General features: G+C 42.2%; 1 protein-coding gene across 2 annotated transcripts; it reads left to right on the top strand.

Moving 5' to 3' along the window:
* Positions 1 to 113: 113 nt before the first annotated feature.
* LOC119722001 (carboxy-terminal kinesin 2-like) lies at positions 114 to 22114 on the top strand. 2 transcript variants are annotated; one of them, XM_038191979.1, is made up of 14 exons: positions 114 to 220; positions 3912 to 3970; positions 4596 to 4724; positions 7505 to 7730; positions 9964 to 10059; positions 11303 to 11522; positions 12253 to 12463; positions 13448 to 13615; positions 14119 to 14253; positions 14928 to 15044; positions 16956 to 17129; positions 17612 to 17909; positions 20156 to 20369; positions 21466 to 22113. In XM_038191979.1, exons 2-14 carry the CDS (start codon positions 3962 to 3964, stop codon positions 21584 to 21586), a joined length of 2118 nt encoding a protein of 705 aa, XP_038047907.1. In that variant the 5' UTR covers positions 114 to 220; positions 3912 to 3961; the 3' UTR covers positions 21587 to 22113. The 2 variants fall into 2 exon arrangements, with proteins under 2 accessions (XP_038047907.1, XP_038047913.1); XM_038191985.1 differs by lacking the exon at positions 3912 to 3970 and having other exon boundaries at positions 120 to 220; positions 21466 to 22114.
* Positions 22115 to 27250: the final 5136 nt, after the last annotated feature.

Below are 27250 nucleotides of genomic sequence, written 5' to 3'. Positions count from 1 at the left end.
ATAAGCTTTATAAAAACCACAGATATTAATTTTCATGTTTCAGTAGAAATAAACTAACTAGAGAATTTGTTTGAAACAACGAAATAAAGTTTTTAGTTGTGGCTAGCAACAGAGGGCGCTCTACAGGTGCCAGTCAGTTGACCAATCACATGGTTCTATTTTTGTTATCTCGGCTCTGGCAGATTTTTTGAACACGGGGAATCGATCGTCCGCTGAAATCGTAAGAATTTTTCACAATGCAACATTTTGCTTGAATAATAAGATTATGAACATGATTAAGTAGATATATTTCATTTCACTCACAGTGAAGTTGGAGTAACATTGATGAGACTTAATCGAGTTGTTTTGGAAATAACGCGAACGTGTCGTTAGTCCGCGTTCAGGCGTTAGTCCAGACGCCGTGAGTTTGGCTGTTTCAATAGACCGCTTGCAGACGCGTTCGATAATTGACGCGCTAAGGTGAGCGACGCCATGTTATGGGACAAAATGTGCGTGGATAGATATACGCCTGTCCCACAACATGGCGTCGCGCGCCTTCGCGCGTCGATTATCGAACGCGTCTGCAAGCGGTCTATTGTTTGATTGTAATTGTCCTTAGTTTGAATGTCAGACAAGTCGACCGTTGAGACAACTCGACTCGGGACAAGTCGACCGTTGAGACAACTCGACCGTTGAGACAAGTCGACCGTTGAGACAACTCGACTCGGGACAACTCGACCGTTGTGACAGCTTGACTTAATGGAAATGTATACACGTGGAGCGGAAAAAAGTTGCATAAATCTGTGGCAGGACCGGTCCCGGGTGCGGCGCGGGCTAGCCCGACTGCGTCTGGCCGTACAGTACTATCGCAAGCTCTGTAGTACGTACTACAGAGCTTGCGATAGTACTGTACGGCCAGACGCAGTCGGGCTAGGCGCGGGCATACTCTACCGGTGGCCGTCGCGTCGGGCCGGCGCGCCCCGCCGCGCCCGCAAGGACCGGGCCCAGACCAGCACGTGCCGGGAACGTCGACCGGCGCGGCAAGTGGGCGCACAGGCCCGGCACAAACGATGTCACCGTGCACGGTACGGCCACGTTGACCGACCGGAGATGGGATAATTAGTGGGCGCACAAGCCCGGCAAAAACGATGCCACCGTGCACGGTACGGCCACGTTGACCGGGAATAAGTGCGCGCACAGGCCCGTCAAAAACGATGTCACCGTGCACGGTACGGACAAGTTGACCGGCAAGTGGGCGCACAGTCCCGGCAAAAACGATACAACCGTGCACGGTACGGCTATGACGTTGACCGGGGATGTGCGCACAGCAGGCCCGGCAAAAACGAACGATGTTCACGGACAATCACGCTGCGCTATATTGGCTCTGTTATATGCAAAAAAAAAAAACCCTCATGTATCATAACTCCCAAACGGCGATCAGCCGCCGTCAACATCTCCGGTACTATCCCCCAAACTAGGCCCAAACATGCGAGTCGACTTGTCTCAACGGTCGACTTGTCTTTCCATTTATCGCACATACGGTCGAGTTGTCTCAACGGTCGAGTTGTCTCAACGGTCGACTTGTCCCGAGTCGAGTTGTCTCAACGGTCGACTTGTCTGACCCCCCTTAGTTTGACTTTGTAGACCCGTTTTCTTTTGCCCGTGAACGTGGCTTGTAAACTACGCCACGCTGTTGTGTATTTTCGAACCTGGCGAAATTGTCTCTCTGACTCCCTCCGTTACACACACTGGACGTTATTTTGCCCATGTAATCTAGTACTCACAATATGAAACTGTCTTGAATTTTGAAATCTGTTTGTACGTCAAAACTTGCATTTTGTCGAAATTTGAGGAAAATTCTGGCCCCGGTTTATGAAGTCCTGCTAGCTGCTAGTTGGAGTTACCCAGCCCTAAATTTTATCATTGGGTTGTCATTTAGGGCTGGAGATAACTTTTCACGTAACCCAGCAGCAGCGTAGACAGGTCCCAAAAAATATTGCGAAATATTTTCGAAAATGTTCAATTTTGTCCCTGTTACACATTTGCAACTGCAACTCACCCCAAACTTGCCTGGAATAACCATTACACAGGTCCTTGAAGTAAAAAACGATCCACAATGAAGATTCAGCCTACAATTGCAGTGAAAAAAGGAGGAATAACCGCTAACCTGACAACCTTGCAGGCATGGCCAGGACTGCAAATGCAATTGGTTTGTGGCATTTGTGCACAAAAAAAAATTGTGTACAATGAATGGCGGTCGATTACCATGCACAGCGCGATGGTTTACCACTCGCATCACTGTTCACAGCTGCGGTACTGGAACGGCAACCGATAGTGCATGAAGCAGTCATTGGGTGTTACGCTTCGGCGTGACGTCATGCGCCAACAGCCAGCGCGCGCAACCGGCAAAAACGACTATTAGTACCAGTGCGCTGTGCATGGTAATCGACCGGAACCATGGTACACAATTTTTTTTTGTGCACAAACCAATTGCAGTCCTGGCCATGCCTGCAAGGTTGTCAGGTTAGCGGTTATTCCTCCTTTTTTCACTGCAATTGTAGGCTGAATCTTCATTGTGGATCGTTGTTTACTTCAAGGACCTGTGTAATGGTTATTCCAGGCAAGTTTGGGGTGAGTTGCAGTTGCAATTAGTGTGTAATTTTGCAGTTAGTGTGCAATTTTTTTGGGACCTGCCTACGCTGCTGGGTTACGTGAAAAGTTATCTCCAGCCCTAAATGACAACCCAATGATAAAATTTAGGGCTGGGTATCTCCAGCTAGCTAGCTGCCATTTTCTCCCAACTGACGCATGCGCATTGCGTTTTATTGTACTGTCCTGTTTCGTATGATTCTATGGCTGTTTACTGTCGCAGCTAAAAGAGACATCGTTTTAGTTTAGACAAGTTTCAAGTCCTTTCCTCTCTCACCGCACCGCACGCGGGCGCACGTGCGCCCACGTGCGTGTGCGCACACGTACACGAGATGAGCTGAGTAGCCAATCGTCTGCGGGGTTTTTTTTCGGGGTTGCGACATGAAACAGCCGTCAATCTGTCCAAGCGACTCGTCCGGGGTCATTTGTCAGGGTCACTTGTCGGGTTAAAATCCTGGGTATGAAACGACCTGGGTACGAAACAACTTGGGTACGAAACGACCGACATTCTATCAAAGCATCCTGATCCTGGTTGAAACTTGAAAGGGCAGTCATCAATGTATTATTTTGCAATGCCGTAATGATAGCAGTTAAAAACCGCACTACAAAATTGTAACGATAGCCACTAAGAAAAGAAACCAACAAGAAAAAAAAATTGGACTTAGTAAAAGTTCAGCCCTCCCCTTGCTATTTTTGAGTTTCACTTCAAAATGAGATATCTTTTGATGGTACATATATGTATCATGGTTGTAACAAATATTAACTTGAAAATCTGCGGTCTTCAATTTTGTTAAATCGTCATTTGGTTAGATCAAATATTGTAACACTGACATGTTTGGAGTTTTGTGTTTGAAAATGCTGGAAAAACCAAGAGAAACAAAAATTTTCAAGAAGTCTGGTTCCCGACTCCACTCACGATAAAATGATTCAATTTGTAGATGCCAGAAAATTGTAAGGTAAGGGAACCCGTCTAGCTGGCCTGCACCCGTTCATGAACATGTAACCAATGGCAAACAAAATTGGGACAAAGGTAAATTTGGAGCAGTAGTTGAAAAATAGTTAAGTTTTTCCAACGGTGGTCGGCCGACCACCGTTGGAAATGTATACAAAATAACTATTTTCTTGAAAATGACTTCACACCAGGTGCCATAATTTTACAGGATGCTTTAGACTGTCACTTACCAACATCCTAGTACAGTATTTCATTTTTCAATAGTTTTATTTTTCAATGTTTACAAATGTTGTATACTCCCTTTAATTCACTTATGTGTTTTCTTTTTCAGTGATTTTTGCAACTGCACTTTCAAGTACTCCAGATTCAGAAGTATTAACGATGTCTACGGTAAGTTCATTGCAAAAAGCTGTCCCCTCTAAAATACTTTTTTTAACTCTATCATCAGGACCTCTGATAGGAGTGTCGTGGCCTCGTGGTGTGGAGCATTAAATTTGTGGTCTGCGGGTAATTCTGCAGGTTGTGGGTTCGAGTCTAGTCTGGGGTTGTGGTGCGTGTGCCCTTGGGCAAGGCACTTTGTCACTCATTGCTTTTCTCCGACCCAGGAGTAAATGGGTACCTGTGAGAGCACAGATGATTATTGTGGTTGATTTAAGCTGCTTTCTGCCGAAATGGCAGCATCAAAAACTCCCCAAGGGAGCTGAGATTGTCTTTGGAATATTTCACTGGTCCAATGAGCAGGGTAACAACGATGCTCATTGTAACGCCTGGAGCACCAATACTGGTGGATACTTGCGCTTTATAAATACCCACATTATCTTAGAATTGTATTCATTGCTTTTGGCGCGATTGTTGAATGAATGTCGTGAATCCCCAAAATTGTAAATTGCAATTTATGATCAACAGAGGGCAGCACTCACTTCAAATGGTTAATTATACATTGCTTTTGGCATGGTGTCAAAGAATCAAAAGTTACGAATCCCCAAAATTGTAAATTTCATTTTATGACCAGCAGAGGGCAGCACTGACTTCGAAGGATGTCAACGCACCGGTGGCAATGGTACATCCCATGAGCAAGCTGCCGGTGCCCTCCAAGCTTCGCCCTCCCCAGGTGAACGTCAAAAGGCCTTTAGCCGTGGACGAGGTGAGTTAAAATGATAATAATACTTTGGGAGGCTAATCATCCTTATTCGCAGCTGAGAAGCTGAATTGCGAAGGATTTGGCTACAACGTGGTCGGACCGCTGGTAGCCCCACTAGTGTGGCCGTGGTATGCTGCGCTGAACCTCTGGCCACACACCGTGGTCCGTGCACTACTGAGGACGTTTTCATAAAATTTGCAGGCAGTTTCTTACATATGGTTGTATTCTACGATGTCCCATCTATCGCTTCTGGGATGCTTAGGTGTAATGATGTTCAATTTTCTGAGATATTCTTGAATCTTTCTGGAGCCCATATGCACTCGTGAAACGTCTGGTGATGGCAGCCATTTTGAATGTGACAAGAGATGATCTCAAGCTGTGACGTCGCGTTTATGCAAATTGCTTGTCGATCCAAAGAGGGCGCGAGTTGCAAATGCGACGGCTGTTTCCTGTGCCGTGGATCCTGAATATAGATCAGTGCACGTGGGCCCCAGACGATAAATACATGGTACAGGAAACAGCTGTCGCATTTGCAACTCGCGCCCTCGCTCGACAAGCAATTTGCATAAACGCGACGTCACAGCTTGAGGTCATCTCTTGTCACATTCAAAATGGCTGCCATCACCGGACGTTTCACGAGTGCATATCGGCTCCAGAAAGATTCAAGAATATCTCGGAAAATTGAACATCTTGCATCTTGCATCTTGCATTAGAGTACTCTCCTAAAAGCATTGCTGCTGTCATTACACCCAAGCATCCCGGAAGTGATAGATGGGACATCGTAGAATACAACCATATGTAAGAAACTGCCTGCAAATTTTATGAAAACGTCCTCAGTAGTGTGCCAACCACGGTGTGTGGCCAGAGGTTCAGGGCAGCATACCGCGGCCACACTAGTAGGGCTAGACCGCTGGCAAAGGTGCCTTTGACAGCCAACCATATGACCCATATATGACCACAGAGCACAGCCAGAGATCGAAAGTAATTGAGTTTTTTTTTTGGAGGGAGGAAAATTGGAGGGCCCTGAGAAAGGAGAAGCAACTCTACTCACATATGGTCCTATCCAGGAACGAACCAGGGCCACAGTGGTGAGAGGAGAGCGCTTTATGCACTATGGCCACCTGTGCCACCAACGTTAGCAAGGAAACAGAAATGTGCAAAGAAGGCAAACTGTTTTGGTTGGTTTGAGAATATTTAGGCAATGCACATGGGTCATTCTGTAAATTTAAGGTCCATTTTTCGTGTCACAGTTACTTTGGTAAAAATGGCATTCGGTATCATCTAGCACGACTTCAAACAATTATTTTATGAGTTGGCCGTTGGGTGGGTAGTTTGCTATGTGGGCAATTCCACACTATTATGGGGCCCAAAAGTGTGACATTTGCGAAGACCTTTTGAGTTTTGATAATTAAACTACGATCTTTGTCTCTCAATTTCTGCTGTAAACGTTGCAAGCTTTGCACAAATATCCTCAGCTGCAAAGGCTAACTGGTTTGGGTTTTAGAAAATGCGGGGGATAATGTTTCTAAAAAGTGTTACATACTTAACGAAGGATAGACATTTTAGATAAAGTCAGAAAGTAAGTATAATGTTTAATGATCCTCTAATGTTGTCTGATTTAAGAAGATGTACCCTGGAGGAATGCCATCAGTCAAAATATGCCAGATGTATTAAACCGGGGACAGGGAAAAAAGGAGACCCAAAATTTATAGAATGATCCATGTATACATATGTAGCTCTTTTTCTTCTTCGATTGGGTCTGCAGTGATTAATTTGATTGTTAAGTCAATTGATCGGATTGTCATTTAGATGCTTGCATTTTTGGTTCACTTATTTAACACCACTTTGTGGAAATGTATGTCACATTTCAGACATGTCAGAAGACAAAGTTAGAGGGTCAGATTAGGTTTTGCCCTTCACTAACGTATAAACACTGTATACTCAATGTGTTACTGTTACCTCCTGAGTGAAAGTTGGAAAAATCACTCGCGTGAGACTCGAACCCACGACCTCCTGCTTTCTAGTGCAGATGTCTTACCACTCGACCACTGAGCCTACAGGATCGGTTGGCTGGTTCAAACCTGATGTACATAGCAGTGGGTACCGCATTTAAAGGGAAAATACAACATTTGCAAACATCAAAAAATAAAACAACCAAATCATTTTGAAATACCTTGCTGGACTGTTAGTGAATGACAGTGAAAAAGCATCCTGTAAAATCATGGCACCTGGTATACTGTCATTTTCAAGAAAAGTGGTATTTTTGTATCAATTTCCAACGCTGATCGGCCGATCAGCGTTGGAAAAAAACTGGTTTTTTTTTTCAAATACTGGCCCCAATTGACCATCGCACTCGTTTGCAATCGATTACACACCTATGAACGGGTACAAGCCAGCTAGACTGGTTCCCTGACCTTACAATTCCCCAATGTATGTAAACTGCTCTGTTTCTTCTTATATGGAGTCAGGGAACCAGACTACAGGAAAACGATTGTTTTTCTTGGTTTTTATAGCATTTTCGAACCCAAAACCTGAAAAAAGTCAGTGTAACTATATTTGCTTTATATTTCCAACCCCCCAATTCCATCCATTTCTGAAAATTACAGTAAAAGCAAATGATGTATATTCCCTTTAAATATTCATAAATTAGAGGGTGCTGAAACAGTTTCTGACCAAAAGCCCAACATTTCTTGTTGATTTTTATACATTTGTATTAACTTTCTCTCTTCCTTTCTTAACCCCCCTCCCCCTCCCCCCCCCCAACAAAAACCCCCTCCTGACAGGGTAAGGATGAAGGTGCACCTCAACCCAAACGGAGCAAGTCCGAGGTTGTTGCCAAACCGACGGTGACGGTCAGGACTAACGGTGTCAAGAAGCCCACTGCGTCAAAACCTCAGAAACCAAAGGTCGTCAGTGGACCCAGGGCTGTTTCGCAGGTCAATCGAGCGGCCGGTGGCAGCACGAGGCAAGCCGCTGCAAAGCCTGCGGCTGCGAAGCCTGCAAAACAGAGTAAGATTTTCAAACTTTTAAGATGGCTCTAAGCTTTTAATTAGAGGTAGGACTTGCGCCAGTCTATTTAATATACCATTACGAAGAGCCATGGTCTATGATATGGGACCAGATTTGCTGATTAATTATGCAAGACAACCGCCTCTTGACCTCTAGATTTTGACCAATCAGCGGGCGCTTTCTAAATCCGGTCTTCTGTCATTCACCCTTTGTCGCATCATAGACATGGATTAAAAATAACCTAGACACCGTAAAAACAAAGGCTGTGGTCACGCGCTGTGTATTATGTGACACGATATGCGTAAAGCTCGACTAGGTTTTACAGATCTATGCCCGGCCGTTGTTATATTACAAAACATTGCATTCGAATTGACCAATCAAGCATTTAGTCCTTATTAAGGTCATAAAAGGTCCCCCAATATTACTACCACATTGGTGGGTCAAAACAGATTCCCGTTTAAGACGCTTGCAAAAATGCAAGTTGCACATAAAGTTTAAGAGCTCACTAAAATACGAGTTAGCTCTTAGCTTTACGGTGTGAATTTCATTTTGAAAATCCCCCATCAATGACATTCAGAACCTTTCTTTTTCATATAGTCTCAGAAGTAACTGAGTAATTTGTAACGTCGGTTACGGGTACTCGTTACTATAATCTTGACACCAGCGGTCGGGTACTCGGCTGCTCGGCTCCAATGAACAGAAATCGTGTGATTCTCTTGAAACAAGCGGCATCCCGACGCAAAATATTCGCAACCATGCTCATGTCACCCAAGACATGACGATCCACCACGACTCCACAGTGTAGACAGTCATGTGGCTTCTTTGGCATGTTTGACAATAAGGGAATAATTACGTGCTTGGCCGGTTCGGCCCGAGCCGTTATCAGCGCGCATTCCCCTGATGTGGTCTTAAATGTACATGTACTTGTATTCCCATTCACAAATACTTTTTGAGTCAAAAAGTCGACACAAGTCAAAAATTATTCATATCCAATGATTTTGTTGAACAGTTTACTTCATTGTTATTTTAAACACCCTTCTAGCTATGCTATGGAATAGCCTCTCGCGAGTAGTAGTCAACGATCTCCTTATATGGTAATTGATGTGCGCATGGTGCGTACTGCGTGATGAAAAAAGGATGTCTTGATGCGCGCACGATCGCGACGTCGTCGTAGAAGTTGAATTTTTTCTACTCTTGCGACTGTTGATTTTTTTAGCGTTGACTAATTCCGATGGTCTTAATATCGTCACAGATACACTCAGGTCGCACAAAATCGGCGACTACAATGTTCCCGACGGTTTTAGCTCAGGCACAGCTTGATCATGAAAAGTCAGCCGTTTACTGATCTGTGTGAGGCCAGCTTAAAGGAACACTTGCCAACATCACTTATTTGACGCCACACAGCATTCTCAGCAAAACTCACCAGATTTGAAAAGCGTTCAAGTTGTTGACATGTTTGAGAGTTTGCAGAAGGAAAACTTGCAACATTACAAATTTGCAATGTAGGTTTTGCATTTGCGCTCCATATAAGCTGGTTTAAATGGCATAGCTAGGCCAGCTCGTAGTACTAAGTACTAAAAAAACACCAAAAAAAACCAGTTCAAACATGTGCATATTGCAATAATTTTGCTTTGTGAATAAATACTAATTTCTCTAATATATACTTTGCTTTCAAGTTGACTCAAAGGTGTCCACTTTGCAAAGGTCAAGGACTTTTCAACACTCAAATTTTGTCTCAATAAGTGCATTGCTAATTTCACAAAAAAGCTTCACAGCAATTCGCTTTTTTAGTTGTTTGTTTCTTCTTCTTTTTTATTTAAGCAAAATACATATAACGTGTATGTCAATTGATATAAGCGCAAACTGGAAAGTACTAAAGGCTGGATTTTTGCATTCTTCTCAATGCTTTCCCCTCAATGCTGATTTCCTTTTTTTCTTCTCATGAATGTCATTACACATTGAAAACTACTGCACAATGTCTTGTGTGGTATGGAGTTGCCTCGTTTTTTTTCTGAATTCCCAGTTGCATGCCTTCACTTTACAAAATCCAATTTTCTCAGATTCTCAGGCTATTTCAGGCGACACGGTAACTAAGTTGACATCAGCTGAAGTGTCAAAAGTGGCTCATTTCTTTCATGTTTTATTAGAATTTATGCTCCGGATTTGTGCACACACAAAAAAAGGGAATATTAATTTTTTGTTGCAAAATACCACTTTCCCTTAAATGCTGCAGTCGTTGCTCGCAATCCAGCACCTGCTAGAAGCACAGCAAGGCCTAGGCCTACTAACACCTCAACAGCTAAGCCTGGTGTGACCAGTGCTACAAATGGTGAGTCATTATGCAAAGTTTGCTTCTCAAAATCAAAGCTGCGTTTGCGCTGATATTTTTTTCCCATGGCTTAAAAGTAACTTCCACTGACCAACCTTTGCCACTTGAAACTCACAAGATCAGTTTTACTGAGATACAGGGTGAGTCAAAAAAAAAAGAGAAATCCAAATGTTTGGACTATTGTTTTAGTGTAGTTCTGCATGTAGCACTTTCAAAATGTAGGATATGAAAGCTCAATTCATAAGCTTTCTTTTAGTACAAGAATCATTCAAATCACTCATGTACTTTTCAAGTTGCGGAATTTTAAACACAACCACCGTTTTAAAGTTGTTTCGACGGATCAAATAAAAAGGTGTGCGTTCTTTCAGCAAACCGAAATCAATTCACACACATCCCTATGTGATTTCTTTTCCAGTGGACTGTTTCTTCACCCATAGACCCTTATCATGTTGCAGCCATCTTGATTTTTTTTGCCATTCAAATCAACGTAACCAAAGGGAGGCCGGAAGCCGTGTTTTTATCTGCAGTACACATCATCAATGGATCATGATTATTCAGCTAGTCCGATGTTTTTTCATCAGAAAATAACAGCGTCACACTATTGCTATCATTCAGTCATGCATGCAATTAAAGCATTTCAAAGAACGGCTTTCGTTGAGCTGCCACAGTGGCCTAGTGGATAGCAGAATGAACTATGGATCGCAAGATCTGCAGTTCGAACCCACGTCCATTTTCATCAAATATTTTTGTTGGTTGGGATGAGTTTATTGAAGGGAATACACTACGAGAACCTAAGTGTCTTCCATCCACACAGCGTGATAAATATTCATGTTAGGGTGCGTGATGTGATTGGTTAAAATAGGATGTACGCTGCAAAAATAAAATACGCAGGCTGGAAGAAAAAACAGTCTGGTTCCTTTTTGTACAAAAAAACATTATCATTCCATACTATTATTGGATACATGGAACATGACTGAAATGGTGGCACTATGATAAAGGTCTATTGTGCATTTTTTTTTTTTCAATGTGGAGAAAAAAATCAATGTAGAAATCCTTGACACCAAAACATTTTTTAAACAAATGAGATAATTACACTTTGTAACAATCCGGATGCCCACAGTAGAAAAAAAGAATACCTGTTTTGTTAAAATCTGATAAAAGTCTTTCGGAGAAGTTTAAAAAAAAATTATAATTGTTGACGAGAACAGACCATCTCTGAATCTCGCTCGATTGTCCAACTCAGGCCCCAAGAAGACCAGCAAGAGGCCTGCCTGGGACCTGAAGGGCCGGCTGGCCGACATTGAGAGCCAGCTAGAGGTGCGCAACGTCGCCAACAGCCAGCTCCTGCAGGAAGTCACTGCCAAGAGAGGCGACAACGATGTCCTGGAACACTCCAACAAGCAGCAGCAGGCCGCGCTGGAACGGGCTGACAGCAAGATACTGCAGCTGGAAAGACAAGTCAGGTAATAGAAGTTCAATATATTGTTTCGTTTTGGCATTTGATACTTTATAGGCCAAAAAAGAATGTCTTCGGTTTCTGGTATGGAGCTTGCCCCAAAAGTGGTGCGGCAACTCGACTTTTAAAATTATATACTTTTCTTCTTCAAATGTCGGCTGATGACTGCAAATGGTACCCGACTAAATTTAGTGCAAAATGTATAGGAGCCGAGTTTGGCAGTTTTTAAAGACATCATCTTACATTGAAAAAAAACCCATTTTTAAAAATTTTACTGACGCGCATGTCTACAGCAACACGCGCAAAGACCAGAAACCGGAACCTTTTTTTTGGGGGGGGGGGGGGTTCCTTAATGTGGAATGTCATGCCTGAGCGGTTAAGAGCACCGGACTCAAGCTCTGGTGTTTCTGATCAGCAGAGTGTGGGTTCGAGTGACGGTCTTGACCCTTGTGTCCTTAAGCAAGACACTTAACCAATATTGCCTCGTCCTTCAGATGGTTGCGAGCATTGAGTTAAGCACATAAAAGAACAAGGTAACACTTATTGCTAAGAGATGGAGTTTGCCCGGTGTTTCTGGCAGTGGCTGCTTAATGCGTTGCATCATCTTGTAAACCTTTTTTTTTTTTTTTTGGAAGAGGAAGAAGAAGACAAAATCGACCTTGGGAACAGGCAACACACGCGATCCGCGGATGAACTGTTTTTATGTCTTGTATGATTTCCTGTCGAATATTGTGCAGGGATGCTGAGGATGAGCTGGCCTCCACCACCCGCCGCCTGCAACGGGACAACAGTGACCTGCTGCAAACCAACCACCAGATGGAAAGGCAGCTTGTCGACACCAGGGGTGACCTGGCTGCCTCCAGGCAGGAGTGCAGCGGCCTGAAGCAGTCCGTTGCACAAATGACTGCAGCACAGGCGGGCATCACGGCCCAACTGGCCAACACCAAGGTGCGGTAAATGCAATGGACAGAGTAATTGGTGACAGATGGAATGTTCCGGCTTCACCTTGTGGAATGGAACAGTCCGTCTGTCACCTCCAGTGCGTTCGATTGCTTCCCCCCGCGCTTACTCGTGCAAGCATGACTTCTCCCACTTAGTCGAGCCTGGCCCAAGTAACCGACTCGCCGAGCCGGTTACTTGGGTAAGTATCCCATAAGGCCATGCAACCTCCGGCGGGTGTCTCATCAGGCCGTGTCCGAAACGGGCTACCATGCATGTAGCTCTATGCATCCCTGCGTATTTTCACCGGGAGTGGACGTGCTCTACAGTTAATTGATTCGGATGCAGCCTGGGAAAACTGTTGCTATCTGATGCCACTTCTGCAATTGTGTAAAAAGTCAAGAGTCAAGAAATTTTTTTCTAACAAAATTGGACATATTTCTCAGTCCCAGATTCATGTCTTATCATCATTTTTGTATTGAATGACCTACATTGAGATGATATGTGAAGAAAATTTAATGGGGGGGCAAAATGTCCCTACCTCTCTCTAAAACCATGAAAACTGATAAATCGAGAATATGTTGAGAAAAACAGGATTTTTCTGGAAAATATGTTTTGCCCCCTCTAGAAAAAATCCTTGCGACGCCCATGTTTCCAGCTCTTGCACGAAACTTTACCCGAAACCGTTCGTTTATTTAGCTTCACTGCGCATATCTGTCATTACGTGAGGAGCCAGGCGCGAGTAAGCTGGGGGTGGTAAGCGAACGCACTCCTCATAAAATTATTCTTACCATTGCACTCATAAACATTCTTTACTTGTATTTTTGTATTCCAACAGCTGAACTAGGAACACTCACTGGAGGATTGCGGCGCTTATTCCATTCCACCCGGCTTCGCCTTGTGGAATGGACCATTCCATCTGTCACCTCATGAAATTACTCTTACCATTGCACTCATCAACATTCTTCACTTGTTTTTTTTGCATTCCAACAGCTGAACTATGAGCAGTCCCAGGAGGCTGGCCGGCGCTACCAGGCCGAGATCGCGGAGCTCAAGGCGGTCATTGCCGAGCACCAAGCCACAATAGCGGATCAGGACTCTCAAATCCGTGACAACGAGACGACGAGGAGGAAACTACACAACACCATCCAAGAGCTGAAGGTGGGGTGTGGAGGATGTCTTGCATTGGCCAATCCAGGATTTGCCAAAGGATTGGGACGGTTTTGTAGTACTTGTTCCCCGTAGTTGTACTTGAGTACCCTTTTAAAGGAGGATTATTCCCAAATGGAAAGAAGATCCATAAAATTAGGCCACACTTTTTTCTTTAAATTTCGTGCTCTTAAATCTGTGAGTGCTTTGGAGACCCAGTCCAAAATAGGGCCACTTCATCACATCTCTTGGTGTTCCGAATTCCATATTTTTAAACTAAAGATGGTATCAGCATGTGGTCTTCACAGCAGTAATGCTGAGATTGCGCTCTTTTTAAAACTGTAAAAAAAAATGACCAGGGTCGACAAATGACTCATTTAAGCTTGATTGCATCACATATTTTCTTTGACAATTCGGTAACTCTGACTACCCCCATTCCACCCATCTGAATAAATTTATAAGAATGGATAGACCCATAAATGAAAGCAGTAACATTCATTTTATTTTTTCATCAGGGGAACATTCGTGTGTTTTGCCGCGTTCGCCCGCTGCTGCCTGACGAGGCGTCCAGTGGCGACGAGATCGGGCACATCAACTTTGCCGGGACAGACAACAAATCCATCGAGTTGACGAATGTGGACCTGAACGAGGTAACACGATGAGGTTGATGAGACTCTTCCTTCGTCTTTAGCACACCAAATAAAAATATTCAAACCATTGGCCTCATAACCAAGCAATCGAATGTTCCTAAATAGGGCTGTACCGTATATTCCCAATATTTGAATATTCAATCATCTACCGAATATTCAAATAACTTTTTGCCGCTTTGAATATTCAACCAAAAAAATTTACGCACATTCACACTGAAGTGTGAAGTTTCTTAATCAAAAAGTTGTGGCTCTTTGTTGTCAGGTTCCCTCTTTTCCACGGGGTGTTTGTGTTATGCATAATGGAGTTGTTGCTTTGGGTGTTACATTTCAAGGCACATACAATTTGTCCTGAATAAAGTGATGCTAATAAGCTAATCTTCTTCTTTGGTACCCGCTGCTTTGTACATCAGATTCAAACCGGCCAACCGATCCCGTTAGCTCTGTGGTCGAGTGGTAAGACATCTGCACTAAAAAGCAGGAGGTCGTGGGTTCGAGTCCCACCCAAGTGATTTTTTCCAACTTTCACTCGGGAGGTAACACACTGAGTATATAATGTTTAAAAAAACGTCGGTGAAGGGCAAAAACCTAAAAAAAAAATTGAATAATATCACCCCGGCGCAAAAATTCCATCTTATAATAATCTTCTTGTTGTTTTTTTCTTTTCATTTTTCCAGAGCAACGTTGGAACTCGGTCAAGCAGCAGCAAGAAGTTTGATTTTGCTTTTGACCGAGTCTTCGACCCCTCGTCTACTCAGGCGGAAGTCTTCGAAGAGATTTCTCAACTTGTCCAGGTGAAGTTCAATTAATGAATCCTCCAAAATCCTTTTTGCAAATTGGAGGAATTTGCAGGATTGAGGTTACATGGCAAAAGTGGGTGGCTGATTTCGGAGTACGCACTGTGTCAAGGTCTTGGGCTGGACCTTGTGTTGTTTATGCTCAGCCATGCATAAATTTAGTCCTTGATTATACTTGACATCCTCCGCACTGCTCCAGGATGTCACTGACTCTGCCTCAGCCTGTTGACAGTCATAGCCGGAGGATTTTGCAGGATTCAGGCAGTGGTCACCCCTCCATGGACCATATTCAAGAAACAACGGAGGAATTTGCAGGATTGAGGCTATATGCTATTTTTCCATGAGACCAATTGGAGGATTTTGCAGGATTGAGGCTACATCCTAGCAAAAAGGCCTAGGGAGTTAGGGTTAAAGGGCAAAACCCAGCTGGGAGTGTGTATTTATAGCCCTTTCCACAAATCTCGGGGTCGACGCAGGGTTGAAAACATGCGTCGTTTCACACTTGAAGAATTTCAACCCTTCGTCAACCCTGCGTCAACCCCGAGATTGATTTCGCCCCGGGTTGAACTCAACCCTGCTCCAGACCAGGGTTGAGATTTTCAACCCGGGTTGAAATTCTTGCCAGGGTTCAAAACAGTAGTAACTGAGCATGATAAGCTTGATTTGCATGAAACAAGTGTGAAACGATGCGGGGTTGAACGCGGGGTTGAAAAATCAAAAACTCAACTCGGGGCGGCACTGGGTTCGCCCAGGGTTGAGTTCAACCCCGGTTGAGAGGCTCTAGTGTGGAAAGGGCTTCAGGGTAGTACGGGAACAGGGTACCCGATTGAAAAAAAAAAAAAACCCAAAATTTATATCTCGGAAGTTGCTGTATACGTTGTTCATAAAGGTCTGCATGATAATTCTACCACATCGGTGCATCAATACAGTAAGATACAAGTGTGTACAGTGAGCTTTATAGCTTTGCTGTGTAGCCTAAACTGCAACTTTCGCGAGCAGCAGCAAAGTGAAATATTTGTTTTGTTCCATGTAACCCGGATTTATATGGCTTGAAGCTTTGTATGGCAAATGAGATTGCGGGTAGCACCATGTGGAAAGTAATCTCATCTTGAAAGAAGTGTGGTTTTTTTAGAAAAAAAACAGTTGGTTCTCATCTGTCTGTCCTCGGGAGGGTGTCCATGAGGTGACAGAAGGATTGTTCCATTCCACTTGGCCTTGCCTCATGGAATTCGGACAATTCGCAATGCAGTGCGCCACCAAGAGTTTGCCCTGAAGAGTCCACTTTTCAAATTTACGGTTGAAAAAAACACGGCTCATGTGAACGAGTGTCAGTAGACAACTTGAGCTAATTTGTTGAAGATTGGGGCAAAGCGTTCTGCCGCCTTACAAAAAACACCATATCGATAAAAAGAAAAGGGCAAACAGATACTGGAATCATTAATGAAAGGTACTAATCTACTGACCGGTAAAACTAATGATATCAAATGTCCTGTGCTGCGAATTGGTCGGCAATTTCCCACAATGCACTGGGAAAAATTAACTCTGTGGCAAACTCTTGGTGGCGCACTGCATTGTGAAACACCCAAATTGAAAAGTCATCTGTCACTTCATGACATTGTTCTTAACATTGCACTCATAACAATTCCTTACTAGGAACCACACCCATCCTGGCAAATTCCAACACCATATGGGAAACTGCACACACATATTTCTGACTTTGATTCTGGAGGTGTGCCAACCCAATGTAAAAGACTGTCAGTTTAGGGGTACTGTACCCATCCTGACAGATTCCAACAAAACATGCCATTGGGGTTTGATGAGTTGAGTTCTATTAGCGATAATTACAGAGTTGCAAGGAATAAAACTAAATGATTAATCCAACTCCTTCTTTCTTGTTCTTGACTTTAGAGCGCGTTAGATGGCTACAACGTCTGTGTCTTTGCCTACGGTCAGACGGGGAGCGGCAAGACGTTCACCATGGAGGGACCAGACAATGTCGAGGAGCAGACGGAAGGGATGATCCCCAGGGCCGTCCGGCAGATATTCCAGACGGCCGGTCAGCTCAGAGAGAAAGGCTGGGAGGTTAGTGTATATGCTGTTGTTGTAGTCTTGACGTCACTCGCAGGTCAACTCAGTGCAGTTATGATTACCAGTTCACGCGCACTGCAGCGGCCCAACGTGAACACAAGAGTGTTTTGCTGTGGCGGTTGTAAACTCAAGTTTGATGATTGGCTTGACTCTCTTCAGGGAAGCGAATATAAGCCCAACTGTGGTTTTAACTGGTGTGGTGACAATCTTCTGCAAAACACTTCACCTGTTTCTGGTACTAATTTCTGGACAATGTTCTATAAAATAAGGATGTAAAATTGATCGTGTGTGTTAGATGTACTTGAAATTTGTTGTTATGGAATGCGCGTTACCCAGTGTTGAGGAAGCGAGCAGTCCTGAAATTTCAACAGGCTAGGTTTTGAACATTCTCCTTTCGATTTTGAGTGGTCAAAATGCCCAAAAGCAAACGGTCCAATATGCTTTTAAAGCACTCTTGTATTTGTACAATTTTGCAGTACACCATGGAGGCCAGCTTCCTAGAGATCTACAACGAGACGGTCAGAGACCTGCTGGGCGCCGGCGACAAGAAATGCGAGATCAAGATGGCGGACGCCAAGGGGACGGACGTGGAGGTGACCAACTCCACCACGGTGACGGTGACCAGCGAGGGCCAGGTGCAGTCTCTGCTGGGACGGGCGACCCACAACCGCGCCGTGGCGGCCACCAACTGCAACGAGCGGTCCTCGCGCAGTCACAGCGTCTTCCGGCTGAAGCTGAACGGCAGCAACGCGCTGACCGGGGAATCCAGCCAAGGTGGGTGTGCTGGGAGTAGGGAGGAAGGCCCCTTTGTTTTTTTGTGTGTGTGATTGGGATTGAAAAATGAGGAGCGAAAGTCACAGAGTCACTAAGCACAGTCTTTAGGACTGATTTTATGTTTTATCTGAACTTCTTTTATCGTTTACATGTTTAACCCTTTCCTTACCATTTGCGACTTAAGTCGACAAGAACTACCCCCCTGCTGATTCCCAAAGGCGACTTTAGTCGACCAGGAAAACCACACACAGAACACCCTCAACAGAGATTTATTCACTGCTTTTCAGAAAGGCAGCATGTTGATATGTTTGGTCCCCCATACAATCTGCCATATACCAGCTGAAAGAGTGTTTTTCGGATCGTTCTAATGGTGTAGTTTATTCATAGTGTTACTATTACAAAAAATTGAGAAAAGTGCTTCAGAAGTATCCACGCACAATTTGAGGTACGGAGTGCCATTTGGACATGTGGTGAAACGGCTTGCAGTTTGATAAATGGGACCAGACGAACAGAAAGGCATAACTTTCTTATATTTGCACGTATGAACTTTATTTTTACATCACATAAAAGAGTAAGGTTCAAGGAACAAACTTTACACACAACACCCATGATTTTAGTCACTCCTTGGCAGTGAAAATCTGGGTTGAAAAAAAGTGAGTTTTTGACTCGTGCTCATTTTGTTCACGCTCTAGTGATTTCCGCATGACTGAGCAAACAATTTGGTCCTGGGGAGAGCCAAGTCAATAAACAATGTGGTAATGAAAGGGTTAAGCTTTAAAAAAATGTACATAGAAAAAAGAACTACATACATGTACACATATATAGTACATATTGTACTACACAAATGACTATGATAAAGTAACAACCACTGATGAGTTAGTTTCAGATCAAGTTCTTCCTCTGAAAAGAAATAGATCCCTCTCATCAACCGTTTATTTTTTAAAGTAATGTGTACTTACACATTAACGTAAATCTCTCAGTGGTAAACGTAATTTAAATGGATACCAATATAATATGTACGATTAATTCAAACCATAAAGGCCAATTTACACATAGGCATACGTCGTCGTGTGACAATGTTGCATGTCTTTCAAAGTAGGTACAGTTCAAAAAGCGTGATCACACATTACGCAAATGTTTTTTCAACAAAACAAAAACAAATCACATAGGGATGTGTGTGGATTGTTTTTGTTTTGCTGAAAAAACGCACACCCTTTTTGTGCCCTGCGGACAGGCCTTTAAAACGGTGGTTGTTTTTAAAATTCTGTAACTTGAAAATTACACCAGTAATTTGCATGATTCTTTTGGGCTTTCATATCCTAAATTTTGAAAGTGCCACATGCAGAACTTCACAAAAACAATGGTCCCGACATTTGGGTTTCTTTTCTTTAATCACCGTGTATAAGCGCATACGCGACCAAGTCATGTATCTCATCTCTATATTTATATCACGTTTTTATAAAATGGCGCAACAATGTCGTTGATGTGCAAATTGGCTTTGAGAGGGCAGCCGACTTGTTTAAATTACAACAAATCACTCGTTGTTTAGAACAAAAACTTGTAAAATACCAAATGTATTATACTGAAACTTCGTTGAGTAATTTGAAATGAAACTTAATTTGATGACAATTTTTAAAAAGTACAAATAATGTGAGCGAGACAACTTCATGTGTACAACCTGAAAAATACATTCTGAATGAATGTCATCGTACATGACAAAAATACTCGAAGGTTCGGGTAATAAGTCGAGATTTATTGAATGTATTGAATTGAAATTCCATCCTATAATTCTTCATGATGTATCACATTCAGGAGTATATTTTCATGGGAATTTGTCCAAGAAAGAAACAATTTAGTGTTTTAAGCGAGAAAATAAAATCCGAACAAAAGCAACGTTCATGCCAAAAAAGTCACACTCCTTTTTGTGCAATCCCAAAGAAACTGGCCTTGAGAGGGCAGCCTACTTTGCTATTGACCTACCGCCGTTTGCGAGTTAGCCATGCCCCTTAGACAACCCTATGGAATTTTTGTACGCCAAGTTTTGTTTGTCTCGGATGTTGCACGTTCCACGTCCATTTGTATATCGTGTAATTGGACAATATTCACAAGCTGTGTTGACGCGATTCTACCGTGATAGGTCAATTGTCGAAGCACTTTTAAAAAAAAAATTGTTAACTGAGAAAATAAATTCAGCTACCTGCCAATTTTTGGTTAAAGTTTATTCTTCTCTTTCACTCGCTGCTCAGGTACCCTGAACCTTGTGGACCTTGCCGGCAGCGAGCGCCTCTCCCAGTCCGGCTCTACCGGCGATCGGCTGCGGGAGACCAAGAATATCAACCGCAGCCTGAGCAACCTGGGCAACGTCATCATGGCCCTCGCCAACAAGGAGCACCACATACCGTACCGCAACAGCAAGCTCACCCACCTGTTGCAGAACTCCCTGGGCGGCAACTCCAAAACGTGAGTCTAGTGGTTGTGTTTAAAATTCTTGAAAAATACATGAGTAGTAATAATAACCGAGTCTTATATAGCGGATGTATCTACCAACAATGAGGTACTCAAGGCGCTGGAAATTATGTCAATTATTAAAGAAAGGTAAATAAAGTTTATGAGAAATATGAGACCCATTTTGTGGCACCTTAGGGTTGACAAGGTGCTGCGGCGCATGTTGCAGCCACTGCCAGAAACACCGGGGCAAACCCCTTCTCTTAGCGATAAGTGTTACTGGGTTCTGTAAATGCATTACACAACACACTGGACCTACAGCTTTATGTCCCACCCGAAGTGCCTTGCTCAGGAGCACAAGCACCATGTTCCCACGGTCAGGATTCAAACCCATGCACCACGGCACACAAGTCGAACACCGTAACCATGGACCACAGCGCCCCACGTGATTCGAATGATTCTTGTACTAAAAGAAAGCTTATGAATTGGGCTTTCATATCCTAGATTTTGAAAAAGCTACATGCAGAACTTCACTAAAACAATGGTCCAAACATTTGGGTTTCGTTTTTGTTTTACTCAACCTGTATCTGATTATATAATTCAGACAAATAATCCAAAACTCCTCATCTGCAATCTCTTGACCATTGTTTGTAAGGATTAGGCCATGCACAAATAGGTACAGTGAAAATCCCTTTCTGCGGTGATTTTTTTGTGTACAGGATGAAAAATGACCACTACACAATTGGCATTTTCTCAGCAATCCAAAGTGCTATTTTCATGATTTTTTTTTCAGTATTTGAAAGAAAAAGCTCTCAGCTTTAATCTGATACCCAAAACATAAAAATCCACCAATCCTTTTTAACCCCTCAGCCGAGAGGCTCGAAGGGTACTGTTTTAAAGGGAATTGTTTTAGGGTCGAATTTGTTTTGGGGTCACCCTGTGCATAAAGACCAGGCCAGGAATCGAACCCATGCCATAGAGGCTGAAGGCGAGGAAAGAACCACTGAGATTCCAAGCCAAGGAGCATTGTTATGTAATGTACCTCACACTACTTTTTCATAATTTTTTTTCATGATTGTTTATATTTCCCATTTTTTTCCCCTCTCCTCAGACTGATGTTTGTCAACGTCTCCCCGCGCGAGGAAAACTTCCAGGAATCGATTTGCTCCCTGCGTTTTGCTACCAAGGTCAACCAGTGCAACATCGGCACTGCCCAGAAGAAAGTCAAGTAAAGTTTTGCAAATTCTTGTATCCGAGAAACTAGGCCATTACTCAAATTTTAAGTCTTGATGTTTGAATGAAGGATGTAGCCTCAATGAATTGTTTTTCTTTTTAACACATACCTGTACAATATGTATTTATGTTGCCCTATTGTTCCCCCCCCTTCCCAACGGTGAGAAAGGTAGAGTTGGGGCAGACCACTGATAGAGACATTCGAAGGCCTTGTTGAAGACGCCTGATGCTCACGCGTAGACGCTATGGCTTTGTGCACATTCAGAGAAAAATTAGTCATGCGTACTTAAACGCCATACGCGCGCGCGCGAACAAGTACAGTACGTGCAAGCGGTTTGTTTCATCTACGAGGCTCCCTAAAGTGGTAAAAATATGCCCTCCCTAGTTTGCCCATGGAGCCCATATGGGTCACTCTATAAATCTGGGGTCCACTTTTTTTCCTGTCCCTTTTTAAGGCAAAAAAAAAAAATTTGGTCTCTGGTCAGACCAAAGTTCCGGAATTGACGCGGCCACGCTGCTTTTTTTTTTTTTTTCCAGCTTGGATTGTACAGACAAGGTGGGGTACTATTTTGCTTTTTTGGTGTCCTCATGTACATTGGTGTCCTCCATAATTTGCCTTGGTGCTTTCGATCATTTGCCTTGGTGCAATTTCCCATTCCTTGGTGCTCTTTGGTAAAAACAAATTGAGGAGGTGCGGAAATAGAGGGTGCTGTTGGAGCTACCGCGGAACATTTTTGGGGGAAAAAAAGATCGATGCACATGATTAAAATCGACGCGCGCGCTGACCAGAGACTGACTTATTTTTTTTTTTGGCCTAATCTATAATTTTGATAATTTTGGACGCATCCTTAAGGGGAATATACAACATTTGCAAACTTAAAAAAATAAATTTACCAAATCATCACGAAAAACCTTACTGGACAGTTTGTGAATGACAGTCTAAAGCATTCTTGGCATCTGGTGTGCTGGCATTTTCTAGAAACGTGGTACTTTTAATCGGTTTCCAACGCTGGTCAGCCGACCAGCGTTGGAAAAAACTGGTGTTTTTTTTCTTCAAATACTGCTCCCAGTTTATAACATTTAGTTGGTCTGCATTTTCTTTACAATCGATTTCACTCTTGTAAATGGGTACAAGCCAGCTAGACTGATTCTCTGACCTTAAAATTCCCTGACGTCTATAAATTGCTCCGTTTCAAGTTAAATGGAGTGAGTGTACCAGACTACAAGAAAATGATTGTTTTTCTTGATTTTCCAGCATCTACACCACCAAATTATCAAAGGAGTCTGTTTAAAAAATTTTGCTATAAAATGATAACTTCCCAAATCCATCAATTTCTGAAATTACAACGAAACAAATGTTGTATATTCCCTTTAATGCAATCGTCATTCAAAAGTGATTATGAATAACAAACTGCTTACCCAACAAATACAAAAACTATATAATCCTTGGAAGTCATTCTTAATGATACTTGAATCTCTCTTTTTGACTCACCCTGTAGATGTACAAAATGTCCACATTGCAACTTCTAAAGTCGTTGATTTGTGAGTCTTTATCCTCCTACATGTAAACGTGACTTGTACATTTGTACTTAAAGTTTGACCGTAATTTTTGTGTACAAAGTTTGTGTAGTGGACAAACTTTTGTTGTCCTTTTGTAGTACAGTGTTAATTTTATCCTACATTAAGAAGTCATTGTACAGTTGTATATAAGCTTTAGATAATTTGTTTTGTCTGTTTTCTTTTTTAGTGCAGTGTTAATAGCATGTATACAGTGAATAGCGTAGTAATTAAGTATGGTGATTTTTTTCAATAGAATATTTCTGTGTCGAGCTAATTTTACATTGGTCCGGCCCAGAATGGTCTGTACTAAATCCCACCCCCCCCCCTTTCAAAAAAATGTTAAAAATTGTAGCAAATCTGAAAAAGTGTGTGTTTAGAACGCACTAAAAACTAGGAAGTGTACAAAATAAATTAGCAAATGTGAAGAGCGCAAATTGTGTTTTCCTTTTTTTTTTATGTTGTTTACGGTGTTTCTACCGTGTCCTTCCGTGTGTGCATGTCACTTCTGATGTCTACAATTAATGTAACCAGCACAAAAGAGTGTGTTCAACGCAAAAAGTAATACCAAAATGGAGCCAACCAATGATGCAACAAGAACATACATTTCCAGATGATAACTTAGGAAATGTGTTGTAATTGATATGTTGCGTACGACAATGATTAAACATGTTCAAAGTATATAACTCTGCGTGTAAAAATGCACAATAATTTATAATCGAAACTGCTGCAAATTTGTTAACTTTGCATTACTGTTGCAATATTTGAGCCAAGCGCAACTCTTTGAATCTTAAAATTTAGCTTTTAAAAACTGCTCCTTGAAGCGCATCTATGGCTTTTTCAGTAATTGAGAAAAATGTAGGAGTAGCAAACATTTAAGCCCACCTCAAAAATTATTAAGTGTAACCAATCACTCCTGAAAGAAAAATAATTAAATTTTCACCGGCACCAGACTATCATGTGACCTCTTATCACCAATAAACAAGAGAGGGCCATAAACCATGCAAATCATTGAAGCATGAAAACCTACTCCGACAGCCACCCACATAGTCAATTGAGGAAGGCCCTTCAACCAAGTTGCATCAAGACCCTCATGCTAAGAAGTCTACATCCATCTCACACAGCACTGGCAACCAGCATTCCAGCAGTCTTATATGTTCTTCATCAGGCTTCAACAATTGCATCAATCTCCAAAAAGGCAAAGACCAACAAATTGGCTGTGAAAACAGCTCTGGACTTCACAAATAATAAGCTTCAATTACCTACTCCAAAGCTTTAGTCCAACTAATTTGAAGCAACGATATCCCCAAATCTAAGTCCAGCCCTAATAACTCCTAAGTCCAACAAGCCCAAGACCCATATAAACCCCCAGTCCTATCAACTTGCAGACCTATCAATTTGGAAGCCCTTCAACTAATAGTCCAGTCCCCTCTCAATCATCAACCAGCCTGCCCAACTCAAAGTGCCCAAGATCCATAAACTCCTTGGCCTATAAATTTGCTGCCTTATCTGTTTGGAAGCCCTTCATCTTATAGTCCAGTTCCCTCACAACCATCCAGTTCCCTCTCAACATCCCAGCCTCAGACCCTCAGATCTGGAAAAAATTTCAAGGGGTACCCCTTGCAATCTGAAATTCTGGCCAAAGCTGAAAAAATTTCTAAGTCCAACAACCTAAGGGTTTTAATTACGAAAACCGGAGAGTTTTTCAAGAAAGTGCCATGGCAGAGCGGAAAAGAAGAGAGCTGGCATGCCAGGGGTACGCGGTTCAACCCTGCTCCATGCTACTATTTTCTTTATTTTTATAATTTACCACTGCAGTGAGCAAAAATTCTCCTCCCGGGTCCCCGGCTGGGATTTGATCCGGGGACCCGGCGCCTGGCGGTCAGCGAGCTAGACCGCTAGGCCACAGGCTTCTTCGAAAATTTGTTCTCGGAACTAATATTTAAAGGTTAGATTGCGCAATATAAAAAAAGAAATAAATGACCCTTGCCCTCATTTAAATAATTGAATAATAAAAAGCAGAAAAAACTGAATATTCAGAAGGAAACCACCATAGGTCCAAAATTCTGCTTCTCATATTTAGACATTTATTCAATATGCTTCTATTGTAGGTTGTACATCCTTCAACAACTTATTTCACAATATTTTTGTTATAATTAAAGTTGTGTTTTAACTACATGTGTATTTTTACAAGAACCACAATTCCATTTAACATAATAAATGTAGACATTAAGTTACTTCCATTTTATACAAGAATCTAAATTTTTCAATCCTTAAGATTTTACCGAGTTGCAAGCCCTTAAAAACATTCAAAATTTTCACTTTTTTTTCATGGGGGACAAAATAGGCTGTAAAAGGTAAAATTGGAATGTGAACATGAGAAGGTTTTTGTTTTAAGTTGGCAATCTGGCCTACAACATCCAATACATTTTCTCCCCTAAAGTTTTAAAAGTCACATCCACTTCACAGAGAAAAACATACCAATTCCAATACAGACACATTATTTCATGAATAATTTCTAGTACAACTATAAGTTAAATATTAAGAAAAACACTGATTACAAGTAGGTTAAACATAATATATGAATACTGCCCTCTACAGTCCAATATTTGAGTTGCGTCTATCTGGCTTGATTCTATGCCAATTCATTATAGAACTCTCAAATTATTGCATATAAAATAAATAATCATTTTCTAATTCTTTCTATAAAAAATAGACAAGATATTTAGGGAGCTTAATTCCTCAAAAACATGGATTTTCCTCCAAGAACTTAATTGTTTCCCAATAGGAATTTAGTTTCACAAATTTCACTTTACAACAAACCAAAGATTCAATGAGCTATTGTGCCAAATTTACTAATGTTCAAATGTCTTGTTTGATAACATCTTTTACATTGCATAAAATGTGTTAATACCTACATTGTTATTTCATTTCATTCATGTAAACCATATCTTACACCTTGTAACAAAGCACTCCTGTGCATCATATTGTGGATCATGCATTAATTCATGAGCAATTCGTGGGCAATAGAGGGCGCTCCTCATTCAGACTCATTTTTTTAACAAAGAGTGCACAACTTACGCAAACAATATTTTCTAGATTTCATGAGATTGAGCAAGGTCTACAATTTAATCGATGTACAAACAAAAACCTCAATTGTTCACTTATGTTCTAACGCTCGTTGTTTCTCATTACATTGACTAATTGGCAGGCGCGGATCCGCAGACCCCCCCCCCCCTGCAAAAAATTCCTGGATCCGCCCCTGATTTGGTTGTTTTACAAGGGTGATGCAGAAATATGGCTTAGTACAGTCAGTAGTATAGCCACAGGTGTGGGGGGCGACAGCCCCCCCCCTCCCCCCAATGAAACCTTGTCGCCGCCCCCCCCCTGAGATTTTGAGTTTCTAAAAAAATTATCATTGATCTACATAAACATAAACTATTACGTAAACGTAATAGAAGTGATTCCGTGTCAATTTTTTTTTTTTTTCGCTCAAACTTTCTTCCATTTCAATAATTATATCAACTATTCCAGGCACGTTGGATTGTAATTGGAATTGGGACTTGTTGAGGCGTATAGGAACACTTTTGTTGGGAGGGGGGGGGGAAGAATGTTTTGTGGCACGATTTTGTTTTATTTTTTTCAGGATGCCGAGAGTCTCTTTACATTTTTACAACCTGTATAGGCAGCTAAGGCCAAAAAAAAAAGTCTCCGGTTTCTGGTATGCGCGCGCGTCGCCGTAGCCATATGCGCGTCGGCAAAATGAAAAAGTTTTTTTTTTAATGAAAGATGATGTCTCAAAATCGCCAAACTCACTGGTTAGACTGGAATCCTGCTGCTGCACAATTTTAACATGTTTTTAGATTGGGTTATGGTCGTGAATTAGCTTTATGTGGCCTCTCTTGACTCCCATATATTTGCACTAAGTTTAGTCGGGCACCATTTGCAGTCATCAGCTGACATTTGAAGCAAAAAAAATCAGGTAAAAAAAAAAAAAAAAAGTCGCGTCACCGCATCACTTTTTGGGCAAGCTCCATACCAGAAACCAGAGACTTTTTATTTTTGGCCTAATTATGTTTCACAAGAACCACCAGTGAATTCAACGA

This window comes from Patiria miniata, unplaced genomic scaffold (genome assembly GCF_015706575.1).
Source record: "Patiria miniata isolate m_02_andy unplaced genomic scaffold, ASM1570657v1 HiC_scaffold_1, whole genome shotgun sequence".
In the NCBI taxonomy this organism is placed as follows: domain Eukaryota; kingdom Metazoa; phylum Echinodermata; class Asteroidea; order Valvatida; family Asterinidae; genus Patiria; species Patiria miniata.
This window is presented reverse-complemented; position numbering and strand designations above follow the sequence as displayed.